We start from the raw sequence: 23,703 nt of genomic DNA, 5'->3' as shown, positions 1-23,703 counted from the left end.
TATTACAATAACTACTCTGTTTTATCCTGTACTAATACATATTTTTACAAGATTTAGAAATTGAAAGCCTGCAGCTGTATATTTTAAAAGACTGCTTTTCCTATATTTTTCTCCTTTATTTTCTATATATTTCCCATTTATTTCTCAATAGCGGCCAAGAGAAGAAAATGGGAGCTCCACCATTTTTCACAAGGAAGCTTCACCATTTTTTAATTTTGCTTTAATTCTGGCTGGGGTTCAGAAAGGCAGGGAACAGAGTGGTTGTAGAAGTATTTTTATTTTTCTGGAAAAGCCAGGAAACTCCAGAGCCTGCTCCTGTTTCCCAGGGTGACACACCCTCAAAACCAGCAGCTTTCCAACACTTCCCTCTGGAATTCCTGAGGGAATTCCAGCCTGGAATGAGCTGTTTTCATGGCATTTTAAGGGTTTTCTTCTCCTTAAAATTCCAAATTCAGAATCAGCTTCTCCCCCTGACCTCCCAAGAGCAGCTCAAAGTTTTAAATCTTCTACAAAACCATCAATCTCCTATTTTAAAGCATCAATGCTGGTTTTTCTCTGCCTGAACAGATTCACTCTGCTGCTTTTCCACCACCTGGGGAAACGTCAGCGTCTCTTGCATTTTTTCATATTTATCATTGGTTTGTGCATTCCAGAGCTTTTCCTATTTTATTTTGGTATTTGGGGCATTTTGGTGGACATGACAGATGAAGTAAAGTAGTGAGTAAGCCGTGTCTGGAAAAGCAAACTTCCCTTTACATGTGTTCAGAGATTAATGGCAATTTCTGGTTTTATAAACTGATCAGATTGATGGGCTAAAAACGCTGAAATTTTGGAGCCAATCCCAGGATTTTGCACTTGAAGTGATCCTTGTGGTGATCCCTTCCTACTCAGAATATTTAGAATAGTTAGATTCACGAATACAGAATATAGAATGGAATATAGAATATACAATGATTCTGTTGTTAGATTTAGAATAGTTAGCTTTAGAAAATAGTTAGATTTAGAAAACTGGGATTTGGATGGGTTAAAGAAATCAGTGTTTGTCTGGAGCAACAGGAAACCATAAAGCTCATCCCACAGCAAATGCGCATCTGGGAAAGAGAAGGAAAAACCTTTCCAAAACAAACAAACAAACAAAAAAAATCTCCCGATAGTTAGATTTACAAAACTGGGATTGGGATGGATACAATAGGTCAGTGTTTGGCTGGATTGACAGGAAACCATAAAGCTCATCCTGCTTCCCCACAGCAAATCAATCCACAGCTGGGAAAGGGAAGGAAAAACCTTTCCAAAAAAACCAACCAACCAAACAGAAAAAATCCAAATAGTTAGATTTAGAAAATTTTTCTAAATCTAAAAAAAAAAAAAAAAATCAGGGATGGATAAAATAGGTCAGTGGTTGGCTGGAGCGACAGGAAACCCTAAAGCTCATCCCGCTTCCCCGCAGCAAACGCACGGCTGGGAAAGCGAAGGAAAACCCTTTCCAAAAATAAATAAATAAATAAATGACTAAATAAATAAATAAATAAATAAATAAATAAACGATCCGGAGTGGCCAGCTCGGGGCCGGACCCGCCCGTGGGTGGCTCCCGGTGGGCGGGGGGGTTCCATGGGGACATAAAGCGGGACCGGGGGGACGCGGGCAGGGCCATGCGGGGCTCGGGGAGCGCGCTCGGCGCCGGGACAGCGGCGGCTCCGCGGGGCCGGGGCTGAGCCCGGGAGGAGGAAGAGGAGGGAAGGAGGCAGAGAAAGAAGGAAGGAAGGCAGGGAAGGAAGGAGGAGCTGTCGCTGTCGCTGTCGCTGTCCCGTCCCGCGGAGCGATGCTGGCGGCTGCGGCGCTGTGCGCGGCCGCGCTGGGATGCGCGGCCGGAGCGCGGCTGCTCAGCGGTAAGAGGGGCTGGGGATCGCTGTGACATCGTGTGGGGACCCTCTCTAACCCAACAAGACCCCGCCACCCCCGCCGCTGTGGCTGGGAGGGTCGCGATGCGCTGTCGCGACACGGGCAGGGATGCTGTCGCCTGCGGTGATGCAGGGAGAGGTTGGGTTCGGTCGTTCTGGGGATCTTTCCCAACTTTTCCGGCTGCTTTTCCCCCGCCCTGCCCCGGGCAGCTCGCTGGAGTCAGACCCCGAGTCAGGAGGAGAGGAAGGAGCACAAGGAATCCTTTCAGGCTGGCTCGGAGCTGCGCATTCCGGCTCCCAAAGCGAGCGCTGAAATCCAGCCAGGAACCAGCTCCAGCGAATTTCCTCTGCTGAGAGCAACGGCAATTGGCTGATAAGGCACAGACTTTCTTCCTCTGTTTTTTTAATGAGGAAGGAATGTGTTTGTGTACCAGGGAAGAGCTGAGTGCAGTTTTTGCGAGGGTTTCTAGAGAGTTGCAGGTTTTTAATGACGCTCTGCTGTCTGTGTTTTCCTTTTGCCTCTCCCAGCAGCAGTGGACATTTCCCTCAGAAGAGGTAAGGGGCTTTGCCTTTTTCTCAGAGTGTCAAATTGCCAAGAGAAACACAGGCTGTGCTAGAAATGTATTTTTTAATAGCGCTGTCATAGTAAAAATCCTGCTTCTGTTGTAATCCCTGTGCAAAATGTCAGCAAACTCAATTTCTGGCCATTTAACTGCTGAAAAATTCCAGTAGGAAAGGTGTTTAAACTCCCACTCCTCCAGTGACCAGCATAAAAGGATAAAGCAAAGCCAGCAGTGATCCCATGGCAGGGTTTGTAGTGACCTGTCCTTGTATTATCCATTTGTTCCAAGCACACCACAAGTGTTGCTGAATGTTTTCCTTCTGTAAAAACATGTAGGTTAGCAGATTGTGCCTGCAAAGAAATATTTACTGAGCAAAACAAAACTGTTTGTTTCCACAGTCTAAATATTGGGACTGCTCTGCTGAAAAAACCACCCGAGTGCATCATTTTGGATGATGTGTCTTTTCACTTTGATCTTCCCTCGGAACCAAAATAAGCTCTGCTGCTCCTGCATGAGACAATCCTTGGCTTGTGACAGCCTGAAAACAGACATTGTTTACTCCCTGGGCGGGCAGAGACATTGCAGAGCTGGAAATTGGGATGTGGGAATTCAAATGGCGATCCCCAGTACAGATACGGGAAATGAAGGAGTTTGAGGTTGGATGTAAATCAGAAATTCTGCCCTGCGAGGGTGGTGAGGCCCTGCCTGACCAGAGGGGATGTCCCATGCTGGGAGTGCCCAAGGCCAGCCTGGGATGGTGGGAGGGGTCCCCATGAGGGGGTTTTAAAGTCCTTTCCAACCCCAAACATTCTGGGATTCTGTGGCACTGCAATATCCATTGAAATATTGCATATAGATATATTACACCTATATTGCATATTTATATTATACCTATATTGCATATCTATATTGCATATAGAAAAAATATATATTTATATTGCATAAAGATATATCTATGTTTCATCTAGATAATATATATTATATCCATGTAATAGCTATATTGCATAAAGATATATCAATATAGCACAGATATATATATTGCGTATCTATATTGCATATCTATATTATATTTATATTGCATATCTATATTGCATATAGATAAAATATATATTTATCTATATTGCATATAGATATATATTTTTATCTATATTGTATATCTATATATTGAATCTAGATATAGTATATCTGTATTGCATATCTATATTATTTTGTATTACATATAGATATATTATATATTATTGCATATAGATACGTACAGCATAAAAGATAAATTCTTGCTGTCTCTGCTTGTGTAAGGAAATCTCTAATTTTGACCATTTAACTTCTTAAAAATAATTAATTAATAATTTTTAATTAACTTCTTAAAAATTTTAAAAATTTTAAAAGTGTCTTGGAACCCTTGCAAAGGAGCTTTGCTTTTTAAGAGGTGGCATGTGCCAGCTTGCTCTGGCAGTGTTTCTTTGGGAGGAACTCCCAGCATCTGCAAATCCCAGAAAAATCACGAGAAGAGCAGGACATGAAAGGACCTAAACTTTGAAATACAGCAATAAAAATTTGGAGATGCCATTTGCCAGCCCAATAACACAAAAGCCTTTTCCTGTGTTGTGTTTTTTCCATATAAACAGCCCAAAACTCATCCAAAATGATGTTTTATTTTAATTTTGGTGCTGTTTAGTGCCGTTCCTGTGACAGCTTTCCCTCCCTCCCTGCAGGGCAGACGGTGTGCAGGCGTGGGATGCAGAAACCCTGAATGATGTTTTATTTTAATTTTGGTGCTGTTTAGTGCCGTTCCTGTGACGGCTTTCCCTCTCTCCCTGCAGGGCAGACGGTGTGCAGGCGTGGGACGCAGAAACCCTGAATGATGTTTTATTTTAATTTTGGTGCTGTTTAGTGCCGTTCCTGTGACAGCTTTCCCTCCCTCCCTGCAGGGCAGACGGTGTGCAGGCGTGGGACGCAGAAACCCTGCTACAAAATCGTTTATTTCCACGATGCCTCCCGCAGGACCAGCTACGAGGAGGCTCACCTGGCCTGCAGGGCTGACGGGGGGCACCTGGTGAGCATCGAGAGCCCGGCGGAGCAGAGATTGATCGAATCCTTGATCAGGAGCCTCCTGGCCTCGGATGGAGACTTCTGGATTGGGCTCAGGAGGAGGAAGGAGGAGGGGGACAACAGCACTGAGTGTCACCGCTTCTACTCCTGGTCAGATGGGAGCTCGTCCAAATTCCGGTGGGTACCTGGGGGTGGCACAGGAATCCGGGATTTTGTCCAAAAAATCCAGGCAGGGATGTCCCAGCTGTCACTTGTGCTCCGTCTGTGTTGTATTTTCTGACATCCCCATTGTTGGAAGAAATGATGACTCTGCCTCCATGTTCTCAGAATGCGAATTTATTATTTTATGATCTATATTATATTAAAGAATGCTAAACTAAACTATACTAAAGAATACAGAAAGGATACAGACAGAAGGCTTAAAAGATAATAACGAAAAACTCATGGCTCTCTTCTCAGAGTCTGACACAACTTAGCTCCAATTGGCCATTAATTTGATATGGATTGTTCAATTGTTCAATTCCATGCGAATTGTTCAAAACAATTCACATGAAACCAATGAAACAATCGCCAAGCCCATTCCAAAGCAGCACAACACAGGAGAAGCAAATCAGATAATTATTGTTTTCATTTTTCTCTCAGGCTTCTGAGCTTCCCAGGAGAAAAATCCTGGGCAAAGGGATTTTTCAGGAAATGTGAATGTGGCACTTCTGCACCCATCCCATCACCCTCCTGGTGGTGCTCCATGGGAGTGGCTGCTTTAGGCTAAAATGATAATTTTTGGGGGGCTAAAAGGAGGGGAAACAACAAATGGTGTGGCCTTAAAATCTCTGATTAGGAAGCTACAAATGACATGAAGATTCCTACATGAAATTTATACCTGCTGTCCTGAAAAAGGAAAAATTTTATTCCTCTGCTGAAGATTCCTGCACTGCAGATCCCATAAAGTTTATACCTGATGTCCTGAATAATGAAAATGTGATTCCCTTCCTGAGGGAATAATATTTTTTCCTGTGAGACAGCGAAATATTAGAGCTGCAGGATTTATTGCAGCCATGGAAAACTAAAATTTTCACAGCCCTTTTTGGATTTCTGCCTCCTTGTCTTAAGGAACCACAGGATTTGTTATAATGAAATTATAAAAGCAGCAACACTGACACCAATTTGCATCCTTATATCAGACATGTAAAAAACCACCTTGAAATTTTGACCTTTTTTGCTCTGGGAGCAGCCCGTAAAGCATTTCATTGACTCAGAAAGGAACAAATAAAATCAGGTTTTAGCATTATTTGATATCTTAAAGTCTCTCCTGTGCCTCAGATATTGGGGGTGGATAATGGGAAGCTGAATCTGCTGCTAAGAAACAGGCACAGCTTTGCTGCCTTCCATTGGTGAGACATTTTTCTTTTTGCTGAATGACAGAGCCAAGGAAAACACCAGGGGAGGAAGGAAGTGAGGGAGGAATAAAGCATTGGAATGGCTGGAAAAACACATTTAAAATGGGTGTTCTCCCATGCTGAGAACCTCAGGATATCTGGAATTATTTATGTCTTATCCATAATTTTTGGCAGGCAGGACATTGCTGGTTCCAGAATCAGTGGGGATTGAACAATTGGCAAAATCAGGGCACTTTTAGAGGTGTTTTCTGAGCTGCATAAAATATCTCCTTACCAACAGTGATTTTACAGCGCACTGTAAAATCCTCCCTCCTGTGCACTGCCTGGAAAAGCAGCACAGGTGGCTGGTGGTGAGGTTTATTCTTAGAAAACAAAAAAAAGGAAATTATCTGCAAGGCTGTGGTGGTGCATTTCTGACAGAGGAAGCCAGGTTCTGCTTCAGATTTTTAGTTTTCTTCATTAAATAGGTGCCAAAATCCCAGGCACTGAGACTGAGAGAGCACAAATGATGATTTTGGCACAGGTTTAAAATTAAGTGTTAAAATTGAGGTCTTCTACAAGGCTCAGTGAACTCAGGGCAAAGGGGGCTTTCTCTGCACAATTGCAGCTCATTTTGAGCTATTTTATTGTTCAAGAAATTATTTTGTCTATGAGAAAACGGTGAATTCTAAACCCACATTGTTAAAGAGGTACCCAGGGACCAGAACTGAATCCTTGTTTCTGGTTTACTCCATGGTGCCCATGCTCATTGCCACTACATTTAAGAAATAAATTTGTTTTAAGATAATTCTAAAAATCTGTTAATTGCACTAGTGAGACCTTTTGGTAATGCTGACTGGGACAGGAAGGAGGGAAGGGAAATTGTGAGGAGCTCAACCCCTTGCTCTCTGATATCTGTCAAACTTGCTTGCAGAGTTTGAAAAATCTGAATTCAAAGGACGAACAACTGCATTTCATAATTGCCATTTTTCATTTTCAGTGGAGGGAAATTTCTTTCAGAGGGGAGGCAAATCGTGAGGAGCTCAGCCATTTGATCACTATATTTGTCGAACTTGCTTGCAGAGTTTGAAAAATCTGAATTTCTGAATTCAAATTCAATTCAGAGGGTATTTCCCTTCAGAGGGGAGGCAAATCGTCAGGAACTCAGCCCTTTACTCACTGATATTTGCTCACTGATATTTGTCCAATACCTGTCTTGCAGAGTTTGAAAAATCTGAATTCAAAGGACCAATAACTGCATTTCATAACTCCCATTTTACATTTTCAATGGAGGGAAATTTCTTTCAGAGGGGAGGCAAATCATGAGGAGCTCAACCCTTTGCTCACTGATATCTGTCAAACTTGCTTGCGGAGTTTGAAAAATCTGAATTCAAAGAACAAACAACTGCATCTCATCCCTCCCATTTCCCCAGCGGAGCTGCAGGGTGTGCCATGACCCCTCCAACTCTGCTTTTTTCCCCCTCCAAGCTGCTGGCAGCTGGCCCTGAGGTGGTTTTTTGTTGGGAATTTAGCTGCTAGAGAATGGAAAATTACAAAGCTGTGGCTAATTCCAAGTCCTGCACCTGCATAGATAGCAGTGTCCTTGGGCCTAGCTGTAGTATAGTAACAAACAGTGAAAGAGACATGAGAAAAGAGAGATGTAACCCCTAAGGAATGAGGAAGAGTTCATGGTATAGTTTAACCAACAGATTGCTTGGCTTACAGAATATTCATAAGCTTATTATTTGCTGTATAAGTGTTTGATACTTTCTTCAATAAACTGGGCCTGAAGGACCTGAGGGACCGGACCGGGCCTGAGGAACCTGGGATGAACCATAGGGTGTCCTGGTCCCCTTCCTTGGACAGTTTTTGTGTGTTTTTCCCCAGGAACTGGTACGTGGACGAGCCATCGTGTGGGGGCGAGGTGTGCGTGGTGCTCTACCACCAACCCTCTGCCCCTCCCGGCCTGGGGGGTCCCTACATGTTCCAGTGGAACGATGACAGGTGCACCATGAAGAACAACTTCATCTGCAAATACGCCCTGGGTGAGGAGGCCCTGGGGGCTGCAGGAGGGGCAGTGAGGAGGGCGGTGGGTGATAGGGAAATTATAGAGGGGATTGAGGGCTGGTCTGCAAGAAAAGCTGAATTAATAGGATAAATAATCATTGATGATTAAATAACAATTGATAATTGAGTAATAATGGATGGTTTTCCGGTGTGTCCATAGCAAGGAAGGAGACAAGGCTGGGAACAGATTACAAATAATACATGAAAATTTTTGTAAGCTGGACTACGTGCATAAGTGGATGTGTATACATGCCTTATTAAATTTCTGTAAAACTTACAGCAATTTCTCTAAGTTATACATAAATTCTGCAAAACAGAATTTCTGTGTACAAAATTTCTGTTTTACAGAAATGCTGTGAACTTACAGAATTTTCTATAAAACTTACGGATTATATTGACGCTAATTGCCTTGCAGAAATGAATATAATGAGTTATTCTGGTGTAGTTAATGATTTAAGATCAGGCTTTGTTAAGAGTAGGAGAGCTGGAGAACACACAGAATAAAAACATTTACTTCTTAGATACTGAGTGTGTGTGTGTGTGTGCATATCAGGGCCAACCTAACAGGGACAGGAAACCCTCCCTCAGTTTTTAATTTATGCAACAAATGAGGAAAACATCCCAGTGTCTGTGGCTGCCTGTGGTTTGCATAAATTCCCTGGGGGTTTCCATGAGGGGTTTGAGGTCTCAGATAGGGGGAGAACACAGAAGAACTGTGCTCAGGTTGGAAATTGTGCATTTCACTCATGGGGAAATTCTGCATTTCTCTTTTCCTCCAGAGAAGCCAACAAGAGCTCCAATAGACAATTCCCGAAGAGGTGAGTTGGACAGATTTGTATGGGAATTTTTCTAAAATTATTAAAATATTTTAATAATTAAAATAATTCTTTTAATTAATTATTATTTTATTGTTTTATTATTTGTAAAAATGATTTCCACTGCTGGCTTGCAGTTCCATGCCTCATCCTGCAGGGAAAATCCCATTGCTGGTGATGCTGCAGGGATTGAAGCACAAGAATCCCAGTGCACCTCACACACCTTTGCAGCTCCCAGCCTCTTCAATCTCCTCTCAGCCTCGCTTTTTTATTATTAAAAAAAATAATTCTGCAGGATTAATGAAGCTGCTTCTTTCCAGCTGTGGCAACAGAGCCCTGGAAGCCAAAATTCCCAGAGGAACGCTGGAGGAAAGGTGCCAATGGAACAGCTGGGAGAGCCAAAGGTAAATTCTGCTCTCAAAACCTCATTTCAAGTGTTTGGCTCAAAATATGGAAGACTGAATATAGAAAATAATCTCTGGGAAAAAAAACTTCCCTTAATATTTTCCAGGACAGAATAAGGAGGTTGCTCTGAGGGTAAAAATGTTCCAAATCCAAAGCTATGCCAAGTATTTTGGGTGTGAAAAAGCCACTGTTATTATTTAGTCATTGTGAATTAATTATTATATTTATTGTGAATGTTACATAATGAATATGATGTTATTATTGTGAATTTTATTATAATATTTCTTGTGAATGTTTTGTTTGCACAGCTGTGATTAACCAGGAAAAACTTGCAATTTCTTCTCATGACCCTGCTTCATTTTTGCCCCCAGAACCCATTCAGGGCCTTGCCTTCATCCTGATTTCCAGCGTTCCTGTGCTGCTTCTCCTGCTGGCCATCACAGGCATCTCCTGCTTTTGGCTCTTCATGAAGAGGTGAGGGGAATTTTTGTGTTTGTTCTGAATTAGCAGTGACACCTTGTCCTGTTCACAGCTAATTTCACCATCCTGGAAACAGCTCTGCACAGGAGCGTTTGCAGCCAAAAAAATGCTGAAAAAGTGGCATTGATGCTCCAGGCTGAGTTAACTGGAAGTAAAATTCTAAGTAAATCACATTATATTCTTTTCTTGCATTCACAGATATAGCAGGCAGGAAAAAAAAAAAAAACCAGATTATGATTTTGATGTGTTAACCCTTCTACTTTTCTTATTAAAGATTTGAATTTCAGAAGTTCCCCTTGAACAGCAAAAAAAATGCAGCAATGGAAACAAAAGGATAACAACTTGGAGCAGAGAATGTTTAGCAAGGAACATTTTCCAGGAATGCAGCCTGGAATAAGGAACATCCTGGGCCCAGCTTTGCTCAAAGCCCATCACCAAATCACTGTCAGGGTTCTGCTGTTGGTTTATGTTTTCCTCTCTATTTTATGTGTTTTCCTTCTTGCCCTGCCCTCCTCAGGAGACAGGAGCTGCTGGATGTGGCCCTCAGCAGATCCTGCCCTGAGATTTTCCAGGAGAGCAGCCTGGAAATAAGGAATGTCCTGAACCCAGCTTTGCTCAAAAGCACTGTCACAGTTCTGCTGTTAGTTCGTGCTTTCCTCTGTGCTATTTTTATATTTTTTCCCTTTTGCCCTCCTCAGGAGACAGGAGCTGCTGGATGTGGCCCTCAGTAGGTCCTGGGATTTCTCAGGAGAGGAGCCTGGAATAAGGAATGTCCTGAGCCCATCTTTGCTCAAAGCCCATCCCCATAGCACTGTCACAGTTCTGCTGTTAGTTTGTGTTTTCCTCTGTGCTATTTCATGTTTTTTCCCTTTTTCCCTCCTCAGGAGACAGGAGCTGCTGGATGTGGCCCTCAGCAGGTCCTGGGATTTCTCAGGAGAGCAGCCTGGTATAGAATCAAGAATATCCTGAGCCCATCTTTGCTCAAAGCCCATCCCCATATCACAGTCAGAGCTCTGCTTTGTGCTTTCCTCTGTGCTATTTCATGGTTTTTCCCTTTTTCCCTCCTCAGGAGACAGGAGCTGCTGGATGCAGCCCTCAGCATGTCCTGGGATTTTCCAGGAGAGCGGCCTGGAATAAGAAATGTCCTGGGCCCAGCTTGGCTCAAAGCCCATCACCAAATCACTGTCACAGTTCTGCTGTTAGTTTGTGTTTTCCTCTGTGCTATTTCATGTTTTTTCCCTTTTTCCCTCCCCAGGAGACAGGAGCTGCTGGATGTGTCCCTCAGCAGGTCCTGGGATTTTCCAGGAGAGCAGGCTGGAATAAGGAACATCCTGGGCCCAGCTTTGCTCAAGACCTATCACCAAATCACTGTTAGGGCTGTGCTTTGTCTTTTCCTCTGTGCTATTTCATGTTTTTTCCCTTTTGCCCTCCTGAGGAGACAGGAGCTGCTGGATGCAGCCCTCAGCAGGTCCTGGGATTTCTCAGGAGAGCAGCCTGGTATAGAATCAAGAATATCCTGAGCCCATCTTTGCTCAAAGCCCATCCCCATATCACAGTCAGAGCTCTGCTTTGTGCTTTCCTCTGTGCTATTTCATGGTTTTTCCCTCTTTCCCTCCCCAGGAGACAGGAGCTGCTGGATGTGTCCCTCAGCAGATCCTGCCCTGGGATTTTCCAGGAGAGCAGGCTGGAATAAGGAACATCCTGGGCCCAGCTTGGCTCAAAACCCATCACCAAATCACAGTCAGAGCTCTGCTTTGTGTTTTCCTCTGTGCTATTTTATGTTTTTTCCCTTTTTCCCTCCTCAGGAGACAGGAGCTGCTGGATGCAGCCCTCAGCATGTCCTGGGATTTCTCAGGAGAGCAGCCTGGAAATAGCAAATGTCCTGGGCCCAGCTTGGCTCAAAGCCCATCACCAAATCACTGTCACAGTTCTGCTGTTAGTTTGTGTTTTCCTCTGTGCTATTTTATGTTTTTTCCCTCCGCAGGAGACAGGAGCTGCTGGATGTGTCCCCCAAGGGTGACCGGGCCTGGCTGCCCCAGCCCGGCAGGGCCAGCCCCAGGCTGGACATCTCCAGGGTGCTCCACAAGCAAAGCGAAGCTGACCTGGCTGGGGCCAGGCCTGGCACAAAGAATTCCTCCTTCCGTGCCCACGAGGGGCTGCAGAGCCCCTGCAGGGACCCCCAGGAGCCCTCCGGCAGGGGCTGGGTGACACTGGCCAGCACGGAGAGCGGCTTTGTCACCAACGACATCTACGAGCTCTGCGGGGAGCGCGTGGGCAGGAGCAAGGAGTCCACCTGGGTGGACAATGAGATTTATGGATATTGAGGAAATGGACCTAAAAAACCCACTGGAATTTGGATTTTGGGTGTCAACGTGACTTTTCTTGCCCTCTCTATGCACTTGTTCAATAACAGGATGTGTGGTGTTGTGAGGGTCCCCAGGATGAGGGAAGAGATGAGAATCTTGACTCCACGTCTCAGAAGGCTGATTTATTATTTTATGATATATATTATATTAAAAGAAAATTATATACTAAAACTATACTAAAATAATAGAAGAAAGGATTTCATCGGAAGGCTCGAAAGAAATAGAAAATAATAATAATAAAATCTTGTGACTGATCAGAGAGTCTGAGACAGCCAGACTGTGATTGGTCATTAATTAGAAACAACCACATGAGACCAATCACAGATTCACCTGTTGCATTCCACAGCAGCAGATAATCATTGTTTACATTTCCTTTCTGAGGCCTCTCAGGAGAAAAGATCCCAGCAAAAGGATTTTTCATAAAATATGTCTGTGACAACAAAGTGGACATGCAACTCTCCAAGGTAAAAAAGAAGTTTAATTTCTGACTCCCAACATTTATAGATTTCCAAAAGTGACAGTGGATATTGGAGTGTGACAGTGCCACCTCTCCAATGACACTGGACAAACCAAGAGCCCGTCAAATTCCTCCTCCTCCATAAAAGAATGCAAACAATCAGTTATTTACAGAAAGTGTGTGAGAAAGTTTGCTACAAGAATGTAAACATCAGAAGGCTCAGAAAAACTGAAAAAATCAGGGTGACAATGCTGTGTGTGGTGTTTGTCCTGATTTTGCATTGTGCCCTTCTATTTTCTGCAAGAATAGGGGTTTTTAAAGATCCGGATTGAAAGGAATGTACAGATTTTGCTTTGCACCAAGGAATGACACGTTAATACCCTCCCATTCCTTTTTGTACCAAAGATATGCCTTGAAACTGAAGGACAATCCAAAATCCTTATTTATTTACAGACCTCCTCCTCAAAGGTGCTAAAAGTTCCCTGTGGTGTGTGATGGAGCTTTCCTGGAGATGCTGAACACGGCAGGTGGGGAAGGAACCCCTTGGTTCGCTTTGCTTGTGTGTGTGTGTGACTTTCACTGTGCCCATTAAATTTCTTTATCTCAACCCATGAGTTTGCTCATTTTTACTCCTCCAATTCCCTCCCTCGTTCTGCTGGAAGGGACAGAGACCAAGAAATGAAAGGGGAATGACCGAGCAACCAAAGAGTGCCAGGCAGGAACACAAATATTTCACACCTTTTGTTCTGCAGGTGATTTTCTGGCTCTAGGAGAGCAACACTGCTTCAGAACAAAACTATGAAGCACCTAAAAATGTGTTTTGCTTGCCTAAAAGTTTGCTGTTCTCCATTGCACGTAAATAAATAGGAAAATGAAAAAAAAATCATAAGCTGGAAGGAAACAAAGGTTTGGCAAAAAGTTGTTTGAAATGTGGCTGAAACAACAACAAAACCGAGTGCAGGCATAGCCATGAATCTCTTCTGCCAAAATAGGCAGGAAGAAGTTTTCAGGTCTCTGAGCTGCTGCCGACTGCTGCAAACACTGAAATGTTTCAGTTGTCACAGCTGCTTCTCACTTCCTAAATGTGCCAGGTGCTGCAGTGTCACAGCAGTTCCTCCATCAGGACATGGGGCAAATAAAGCCCTGAAAGGAGAAATCCCTTTAAAAAATAAATAATCTTCTCATTGCTTTGAAAACAGCATTTTTCTCCTGAAAATCAAAATCCTGATATAGGAGAGTGGTCAGGGCTGGCACTCACAGTAATTGGAGTTTCTAATGCAGTAATTAATGCAAATCAAGAAGAAGTCTGTCCACTTTTAATCCTGTGTTCCTGGCCTCCTTATTTTTTTTCTTTTTGCCAGCTTTTAGGCACTGAAAAAGAGGAAAATGAGGGGGAGAACTTGTCAGATGCTGGCGTTCAGCTGTGCAAAGCCAAATGTGGGATCCGACCTCTTGAGCCTGCCGTTGGGCTCGGCAGTGATCTGAACGTGCTGGGCCTTATCAAGGCGAGGAAATTTCATAAATTTTTATAAATTGTATAAGTTTGACCCCTCCTTTGGGGCATCCCAGCTGCGGGAGGATGCGCGGGAGCAGCGACCACACGAGGGCATGTGCGCTCCACGTTGATGTCCTGGAAAATCCGCTCGGCCCCGTTTGGGAGGGGTTTGAATCCCTTTCCTTGGAGCAGAGCAAAAATCATCAGCGACCGCTGAAATCTGCCCTGCGGAGGATGATTTTTATGGGTGCAGTTCCTCTCCTTGCGTTTTTAAGCCCTGAACTTTCCAGCTTTGTGGTGAGGTTCCTGCAGAAGTTTTCCCTTCCGAGCACCAAAATCTGGCTCAGTCGTTCATTTTCATTAATCTGGTTTAATCATTCAAATCTGGCTTAATCATCAATCATTCACCCTCACCAGGATGAGGCTTGAAAGCGGGCAGGAAGCAAATAAATGTTTGCAGGCTAAAAAACTTCATTTAGGGTGACGTGACTGAGGAGTATTAGGTAACATTCCATAGGAAAAAAAGCAACTTTTGACACGCCGAGTTTGGATGCGAAGAAAAGGTGAAAGAGGAGTGAAATTTGGCAAGTGGCAGCTGGGGATGACACCGTTTGCTATTCAAAGAGGATTCTGGAAGGCTCTCTCACGTAGCCATCAATCACTGAAAGGGTGGATGTCTGACTAACCCCAGCCATCAGTTACTCACTGCCAGAACTTGTGCAGGGGATAAATGGAGCAGCAGCAGCTCCCGGCTTCTCCATGGCAGCCCGAGGCAGCAGCGTCATCCCCAAATGTCACTCCTTGCAGGGATCTCATCAGCAGCGAAGGACAAGCATTAATTTCTGCACAGAGACCTTCAGCTCCCTCTGCAGAACAGTCATCGCTGCTTGGCACTCAGCAAAAGTAACTTTTCACGAGGATGAGGCAGCTTTACGTGTAAAACCTGCCTAAAAAGGGAAAGAATGACACAACTTTGTTCCTTGCATTCTTCCACTCTTTTTCTCTTTTTTCTTTTTTTTTTTTTTTTTTTTTTTTTTGTGTCCACTCTGGGTGTTCATAAAGCTCTGTGGCTGATTCAATGGGCGCGTGCTGTGCCATCAGCTTTGGGATGGGCCTGGTTTAGTCAGGGGAACTGAAAGATTCCAGGGGTGATTCCTGGTTCCCAAATGTCAGGAAAGCACCAGACCAGTCCTTCAGCCTGGGATGGAGCAGGGGAGAGGGAGGGACAGGCGTGAGCTCAGAGAGCAAAGATTGCTGAGGCAAACAGGGAATTTGAAAATGTAAGTGCATCTTTTAAATGCACACTTAGTAAGCGCATCCTTTAAATGCACACTCACATTCTAAAGCAGAATGAGTGGACTCAGCACTGAAAAGCAAATTCAGCACTGAAAAGCAAATCCAGCAGAAAGGGCCTTAAATTTCTTCACACATTCTCAGCTCTGATGGTCCTCAGACCATTTCAGGCCAAAGGGACCAAGAGAGCTTCCGAATCTGCCTTTCCAAGTGTGCAGGAAATAAAAACAGAAGAATAATTCCCTGAGAAAGGACCTGCAAAAATCCCCCTGTGCATCTGCCTGGCCACCTCAGGGCATCACAAAAGTCATTTAAGGGCTTTATTCAAACACCCCTTGGACACTGCCAGGCTTGGGCCACTGAGCAGCTCCCTGGGAAGCTTTGAGCACTCTCTTGGTACAGAAATGCTCCATAACCTCCATTCTGGACCTCTCCTGACACAGCTTTGAGCCATCCCCAAGTGTCCTGAGGCTGGGAGAAGGGCTCAGCACCTCCTTCTCCTCATCCCCTCCTCAGGAAGCTGCAGAGAGCCTGAGGTTGTTCCTCTTCATCCAAAAACGAGCTGGGTGTGTTTGGCTCACAGGAGGCTGAGGATGTCACCAGGGTACAAACACCCCCAGAGGGTGTCACAGGATGGGGATAGGCTCTGATCGGTGTGACAGGATGAGGGACAACAGCCAGAAATTTAACAAACGCCCAAGTTCCACCCCAAAACGGGTGAGAACATCCCATGGAGGGTGGCTGGCCGCGCTGCGGTGCCCCCTGCCCCAGGGAGCGTCCCTCTGCGTGGCCGCGGAATCGGGAGATGCCAGAGCGGGGACACAGCGCGACTGCCACCGCCGGGACTGGTGGCACTGGCATCGTCCCCGCGCGATGTCCTGGTGCCGGTGTCATTGTCCCTGTCCCTGTCCCGGTCCCCGGTGTCCCCGGGTGTCCCGGTGTCCCGGTGTCACTGTCCCGGTGTCCCGGGTGTCCCGAGTGTTCCGGTGCCCCGAGTGTCCCAGGTGTCCCAGGTGTCCCAATGTCACTGTCCCTGTCCCTGTCCCCGTGCCATGTCCCGGTGTCCCGGTGCTGGAGTCCCTGTCCCCGGTGTTCCGGTGTCCCGGGTGTCCCGGTGTCACTGTCCCTGTCCCTGTCCCCGGTGTCCTGGTGTGCCGGAGTCCCTGTCCCTGTCCCCTGCCATGTCCCGGTGTCCCGGGTGTCCTGGTGCCTGTCCCTGTCCCCTGCCATGTCCCGGTGTCCCGGTGTCCCGGTGCCGGAGTCCCTGTCCCTGTCCCCGTGCCATGTCCCGGTGTCCCGGTGCCGGAGTCCCTGTCCCCGGGCTCCCGGTGCCGCGCCGTGCCGGGGCGGGCCGTGCCAGCGCGGTTGCCATGGCGAGGCCCCGCCCGCGGTGACGCGCGCGGTGACGCCGCTCGGTCGCTCGGTGCCCGCTCGGTGGCGGAGGGGGCGGCGCGGCCCCGGGGGCGCCGCGCGGAGCCGCAGCCGGAGCCGCCGCCGCCGCCGCCCCCCGAGCCCAGCATGGTGATGGCCGAGCCCCGGCGGCCCCCGGCGCTGCTGCCCCGCGGGCTCGGGCCCGTCCGCGTCGGCTTCTACGACATCGAGGGCACGCTGGGCAAGGGCAACTTCGCGGTGGTGAAGCTGGCGCGGCACCGCATCACCCGCAGCGAGGTGGGCACGGCGCGGGGGGCGCGGCGGGGCCGCGGGGGCTGCGCGGGGCCGGGGCCGCCGGGGCCGCCGGGGCCGGGGCCGGGGCCGCCGCTTTTGTCCCTTCCGGCACCTCCCGCGGGGACGCGGAGCCCCGGCCGCCGGCCTGGGGGGGTTCTCCCGCCCGCATCCTCCGGGCCAGGGCAGGAGAAGGCGGGCGAGGCCGCGGGGGGATGCCCGAGGATGTCACCCGCGGGATGTCACCGTGCCCCCTCCGGGATGTCACCCCGACGGTGCCACCCCTGGGATGGTGGCATCGCCCCAGGGTGGTGGCATCGCCCCAGGGTGGCACCCCGAGGATGCTCCGCTGCTGCTCCAGCAGCACTTTCTGCTCCCTGCAAAGGGTCGGAGCTTGTGCTGTGCCTGCCGTGGTGCCCTGGGTGTTTTGGGGTTTCCTGACCCGGGCAATGCTGGGTGATCTGTTTCAGCAGAGGAACTTGGTGTGTGTGTGTGTGTGTGTGTGTGCGCGCTGAATTCTCCAGCACGGCATCCTCCAACTTCACCAAATCCAACCATTTTTAGCCCCTTTGTTTCACCGCCCCCGTGTATTACCCGGTGATTATTGTTAATACCTGGTGCTTTACCTAAAACAGAAATGATTGTCAGTCTGCCTGGGTGAAAATGGAGTCGTGTTCACTTTAAAAAAAAAAAAAAAAAAAAGGAAAGAAAAAAAAAGAGGTATTTGATGAGAGTAATGGCTCTGGAGGATCAGCTTCCTCTTCTGTTTTAGGTAGTTTTAGTTGCTACACCTAGAGGTGAGCTTTTTGCAAGGCTCTCTTCTGGTCGCTTTCATTGTTGACTGAAGAGGTTCCTGCTGCTCTGTACTTGACCAAAGTCATTGAAAGCCCGTCCCAAGCACGGCCTGGAAGTGAAACAGACCCGCAGTAATTCAGAGGGGCTGCAGGTATCCATCACTGCGGGAAAATCATCCCTTGAGGAATGGGAGCATTCCTGAAATCTGGAGCTCCGCTGAGCGCGGCAGTGCCCTGGCTGTGATTGATGAGCTCCGCATCGCAGGGGTGAAACAAAGTTCTGCTCTCGCCTCATTTCTCAAGTTCATCATCAACTCGGCTCCTTCTGAGCCCTCCCTTGCTCCTCGAGCGGTGCCAGCGCTGCCTCTCCAAGTTTGGGGCCATGTGCCAGAATTGCAAATGCTCCACTTGAAGATCCTCGCTTGTCGTTGCTCCTCAGCCCTCGTTTCTTTGGCAGGCTTTGTGATGGAGACGAAAACTTCAATCTTCGTTTTCATTGTCGTTTTAGAAAGCCTGTTTGTTTAGCATTGTTGGAAATAACAACAGAAAACACAGAGCTTAAAAAGCTCCCCAATTCCTGGATGGTTCTTTCATCTGTGTCCTAAGGAACTGCTGAATTCTGGTATCCTGAATTTATTTTCACCAGTTTTTCTGTCCAGCCTGCAGCCTTTTTCTCTTCCTCGGATTTTTACAGCAAATTCGCCTGTGTGCTGGAGGATTTTTTAGTCAAGATCTTTGATTTTTTTGAGTCAGCTCTGATTTCTGCAGTGAGGGATGCAAGAGTGTTTTTCTGGAACTGAACTGCTGACTTGGTTGCTGGAAGTATTTACACAATCTCTGAGGAAGGGGAACCCTGTTAAGATCACTTCTGGTGATGTCAGAGGAAATTAATTCCAGCCAAATACTCTTTGGAATAAGCAATTCCAGCTCACCTGATTGTTGGGTCCCTGAGCACCCAGAGTGGAAATCCTGCTCGGTAATGGCTCCAGCCTGAGGGGTCTGCATATTTCAAGGTTCATATAAACTGTTGGTTAAGTTCCAGTGGAAGAATATTCAGTTTTTAGGTCTGGAAGGGCTGTGCTGGTGCTGAGGTTTGCTAAAATCCTGTTTTAAAAGGACTCCTTGTCAAAGTTTCTCCTGAATCTCTTGATTTGAACCCTTTAGATTCGCAACCTGTTTGTTGTTGGGATTTTCTAGCACTGGCACTTTGAAATTGTGTTTTATATGACTTCGACCTTTAAAATCTTCGCTTTTATTTTTTAACACAACTCTGCCTAGCCAACAGCCATCAAATTAAAAAAGATGGGCTCTTATTACCTCGAAAGCAGCACTTATGGATTGTGTACAATCCGCCCTTTCTATGGAAAGACTGCAGGTGAGAAAATAAAATCGTTGCCATAAATTGTGAGCAGAGGTGGAAATTAAATGGAAGCAAACATGAAGCAGGAGAACAGCACGGGGTGTGTGCAAACAAAATCAGAAATCAGAACTTGAATGAAGGCACGTTCTAAACAACCATGCAGAAGTGTGAAAGTTGGGAAACATGGGATTAATAAAGATATTGAGTGATAAAGATATAATGAATAAATCGGTTAATTAAAGATATTAGGAATAGAGGTGCTGCCTGACCCTTTTGACTGCCAGTCCACCCAGGTGTGTGACTAATAAAGATATTAGGTGATAAAGATGCCAGGAATAAATGAATTAAATAAAGGTATGTAGGCATAGAGGTGCTGCCTGACCCTTTTTATTGCCAGTCCATCCAGAGGGGTGTTAATAAAGATATTAAATGATAAAGATATCAGGAATAAATAAATTAATAAAAGATGCTAGGAATAGAACATTTTTACTGCAAATTCACCCAGGGGGGATTTATAAAGATATCAGGTGATAAAGATATCAGGAATAAATAAAATAGAGAAAGATTGCAGGAATAGAGGTGCTGCCTGACCCTTTTTACTGGCAGTCCACCCAGAGAAGAAATTAATAAACAGATGATTAAGATATCAGGAATAAATAAAATAAAGAAAGATTGTGGGAATAGAGGTGCTGCCTGACCTTTTTTGCTGCCAGTCCACTTGGAGGGGGATTAATAAAGATATTAAATGATAAAGATATTAGAAATAAATAAATTAATTAAAGAAATTAGAACTAGAGGTGCTGCCTGACCCTTTGGGAGGCTGACCCCGACCTTTGCCTGCCTTGTTTGGGTGTTTGGTGCCATTTGAGTGCAGCCCACGTGGCTTTTTGCTGCCACGCTCCATCCTTGATCCTGCTGCCCAGAAATCCTGTGATCCCAGGGCAGCTCCTGCTAACGAGGCGTGGAAATGAGCGGAGATCGGCCTGCAGGGAACGGGAATCGTCATGGGGAGGTTGGGGGGATTTGATTCTGGTGAAATGGGGATGGGGATGGAATTGGGAAAAGGTTTGGGGTGTAGGGAAAAAGTTTGGAACATAGGGAATAAGGAAAAGGTTTGGAATGTAGGGAATAGGGAAAAGGTTTGGAATGTAGGGAATAAGGAAAAGGTTTGGAATGTAGGGAACAGGGAAAAGGTTTGGAATGTAGGGAAGTTTGGAATGTAGGGAATTGGGAAAAGGGTTGGAGTGTAGGGAATAAGGAAAAGGTTTGGAGAAAGTTTGGAATGTAGGGAAGTTTGGAATGTAGGGAAGTTGGAAAAGGTTTGGAATGTAGGGAATTGGGAAAAGGTTTGGAATGTAGGGAATAGAGAAAAGATTTGGAATGTTAGGAATTGGGAAAAGGGTTGGAGTGTAGGGAATAAGGAAAAGGTTTGGAACATAGGGAATAAGGAAAAGGTTTGGAGTGTAGGGAATAGGGAGAAGGTTTGGAGTGTAGGGAAGTTTGGAATGTAGGGAAGTTGGAAAAGGTTTGGAATGTAGGGAATTGGGAAAAGGTTTGGAATGTAGGGAATTGGGAAAAGGTTTGGAATGTAGGGAATAGAGAAAAGATTTGCAATGTTAGGAATTGGGAAAAGGGTTGGAATGTAGGGAGTAAGGAAAAGGTTTGGAATGTAGGGAAGTTTGGAATGTAGGGAACAGAGACAAGATTTGGGATGTAGGGAAAAGGTTTGGAGTGTAGGTAATTGGGAAAAGGTTTGGAATGATGGAAAGTTGGAAAATGTTTGGAGTGTAGGGAATAGGGAAATGGTTTGGAGTGTGTGGAAGTTTGGAATGTAGGGAATTGGGAAAAGGTTTGGGATGTAGAGAATAGAGAAAAGGTTTGGAGTGTAGGGAATAAGGAGAAGGCTTGGAATGTAGGGAAGTTTGGAATGTAGGGAAGAGGGAAAAAGTTTGGAAGGTAGGAAAAAGGGAAAAGGTTTGGAGTGTAGGGAATAGAGAAGAGGTTTGGAATATAGGGAAGTTTGGAATGTAGGTAAATTGGAAAAAGTTTGGGATGCAGGGAATGGGGAAAAAGTTTGGAGCAGTGAAGGTGCTGCTTGGAAAACGCAGGGAGTTTGGGAACCCAGCCCTAAATCCCTAATTAACCCCTTCCCCAGGATTAATCCCCTGCAGAGGAGCTCTGCTCGCTGCTCCCCAGGGGAAAACCAAACCCGGCTCCCCCTGTGCTCCCACATGTGCCTTCACCCGGCTGCACTTACAGGAATTTGTGGTTTTCTCTGGTAAAAGTCCGGAAAATGAGCCTGCAGGTTTGGTCTGTGGCACCAGCTGAGGTGGGCTCAGGTGTTTGCAGAGTGAACAACCCCAGCAGAGACAGCAGCTCCCTGTGCCACACAACAGAATGTGGAGTTTTTCCAGCCTGCACCAGTTGTGTTGGTTAATTTTAATGCTTTTTATCTCTTTTAAGAATGCCTTGGGTTAACAAATCTGGATTTCTGTAACCTGCAGGGACGAAGCGCTGTTTGAATGTGAATTTGTAGCAGGAGGTTGTGTTGTGGTTTTGGTGGTTTTTTTTTTTGTTTTTGTTCGAGTGTTTGCTTTTTGCCTTTGTTTTTCCTTTCAAGAATTAAATGTATAAAACAAAACAATGGAAAGTGACGGTTGGAGTAGCTGAGGAGCAGAACAACTTTCATCTTCCCTTGACAAGCGTTTCATCCTCACTCCTTGGCAGCTGCAGTTCCCAGATGTCAGGGGAGGACTGAGCAAACTCCCATTCCCTGGGCCCTCAGTGGAAGGGGGAAGGAAATAAGAAATAAGTGCAGTTCCTTGGCTTTTTAAATGAGAAGGACCCATTCAAACTGCAAAGATATCTTGGAATTTAACTCCTTAAGCAGCAAAACCTGGTGGCAGGGGGAGATCAGGGATCCCCTTTTGGTTTTCCTTGTCAGGTGAAGGATATTTAATGACATTATATCTTGACATTATATCTTGAAATTTGGGATTTTTTTTTTTTGTTGTTTGTTTCAGACTGTTGCCAGTAATTGTTGGCAAGCTGCATGTTTAGGAACAAAACACACTTCTCACATAGGAAACTGCTCTGTGCCTTGAAGGAGCTTCCCCACCTCTAAGAATTACATCCCTTTTCCTGTCATCCAGAGACAGCCGAGCTCCAGAAGGAGCTGCTGAGTTCCCTGCTCCTCCCCACATCCCTGGGAAGGCTTCGCTGGATTTTCAGTACTTTTCAGTGGTTCTTCTGTAAAATCCTCCCCTGGTCCTGGCAAGATGAAAATGCAGAATGAGCTGAGGTGTTTGATCTGCGTTTGAGTGGAGGAGCTGCTGCTCTGCTGTGGTTTATCCATTTTATGGGTGAATTTCCTGCACACTTGGAGTTGTTCATTTTCCTGGGAGTTGGGGAAAGAAAAGAGATTTTAAAGAAGGAAAATCAGAGTGAGTTGATGTTAACAAGTAGTTAATTGTGAACTCAGGTGGGCCCACAGTCAGTGTTAGCAGATATATCCATATTAGCAGATATATCCATTTTATGGATAAATGTCATGCACACTTGGAGTTTTACATTTTCCTGGGAGTTGGGGTAAGAAAAGGGATTTTTAAAGAAGGAAATTCAGAGTGAGCTGAATAAGTCACAGTTAATTGTGAGCTCAGGTGGGCCCACAATCACTGTTAACAGGTATAGCCATTTTATGGACAAATGTCATGCACACTTACAGTTTTACATTTTCCTGGAAGTTCAGGAAAGAAAAGAGATTTTAAAGACGGAAAATCAGAGTGAGTTGATGTTAACAAATAGTTAATTGTGAGCTCAGGTGGGCCCACAATCAGTGTTAGCAGGTATATCCATGTTAGCAGGTATATCTATTTTATGGACAAATGTCTTGCACACTTTGAGTTGTACATTTCCCTGGGAGCTGGGGAAAGAAAAGAGATTTTAAAGAAGGAAAATCAGAGTGAGCTGAGGTCAGTAAATAGTTAATTGTGAGCTCAGGTGGGCCCACAGTCAGTGTCAGCAGATAATGATGCTCACCTCCCATGGATTTCTGTCTCTCCCCTGTTCAGTAGTTTGTGAAATTCTGTCATAATTGGAAGCCTTAGTGGAACTCTCATTGTTTGCTCCTGCTCCAGCATTAGCACAGTGACATTCAGGCTGAATAAACACCACTTCTATATTCAGCATCTTTAGCATTTTTACCCTTTGCATGTGCAGGGGCTGAATTTTCCCTTTCTTCTTGGTTTCAACTTTAAATTTCTTCTGCTGCAGCTTTTTAATCCCTTCAGCATCTAGAGTTATCTTCCCTTTGCATTTATTGGTTAAACAAGGTCAGCAGGGCCAGGATGAGTTTTGTGAATTAACTGAGATGTGTTTGCAGGGTTTGACTGATAAATTCATCAGCAGAGTTTTTCCTCTGAAGGGATGAACTGCAGATCCCCTTCTAGAACAGCATCTCAATTAATTAAACATGTCACACACACAACTGTGCATGGATCCCCTTGTTTTTTTTGTGGAGATCCCCACTGGATTGTTTGTGTGGAGCCAAGTTTTTCTCCTAAAATATCATTTTGTGGGACTCGGATTTGTCACCTTGGCTCCAGAAATGGGCACCACTAAGA

At 45.7% G+C, this 23,703-nt stretch overlaps 2 protein-coding genes across 9 annotated transcripts in view; both read left to right on the top strand.

Moving 5' to 3' along the window:
• Positions 1-1,605: 1,605 nt before the first annotated feature.
• Positions 1,606-13,084, top strand: LAYN (layilin). Of its 8 annotated transcripts, none has more exons than XM_074559611.1 (8): positions 1,606-1,887; positions 2,428-2,454; positions 4,391-4,688; positions 7,775-7,932; positions 8,734-8,772; positions 9,090-9,173; positions 9,546-9,648; positions 11,639-13,084. In XM_074559611.1, the coding sequence occupies exons 1-8, from the start codon at positions 1,821-1,823 to the stop codon at positions 11,976-11,978; spliced, it is 1,116 nt and encodes a 371-aa protein (XP_074415712.1). In that variant the 5' UTR covers positions 1,606-1,820; the 3' UTR covers positions 11,979-13,084. The 8 variants fall into 8 exon arrangements, with proteins under 8 accessions (XP_074415712.1, XP_074415715.1, XP_074415718.1 ...); XM_074559614.1 differs by lacking the exon at positions 11,639-13,084 and adding an exon at positions 10,910-11,267; XM_074559617.1 differs by lacking the exon at positions 11,639-13,084 and adding an exon at positions 10,172-10,886.
• Positions 13,085-16,652: 3,568 nt separating this feature from the next.
• SIK2 (salt inducible kinase 2) overlaps positions 16,653-23,703 on the top strand; it is a 35,725-nt gene continuing 28,674 nt past the window's right edge. The window contains 1 exon segment of the mRNA XM_074527867.1: positions 16,653-16,933. Within this exon segment, the coding sequence (XP_074383968.1) occupies positions 16,784-16,933 (150 nt within the window). The 5' untranslated portion in view covers positions 16,653-16,783.

The sequence above is a fragment of the Zonotrichia albicollis genome, chromosome 27 (assembly GCF_047830755.1).
Source record: "Zonotrichia albicollis isolate bZonAlb1 chromosome 27, bZonAlb1.hap1, whole genome shotgun sequence".
Taxonomy (NCBI): Eukaryota; Metazoa; Chordata; class Aves; order Passeriformes; family Passerellidae; genus Zonotrichia; species Zonotrichia albicollis.
Note: the sequence above shows the minus strand (reverse complement) of the source record. Positions and strands in the feature narration are given on the sequence as shown.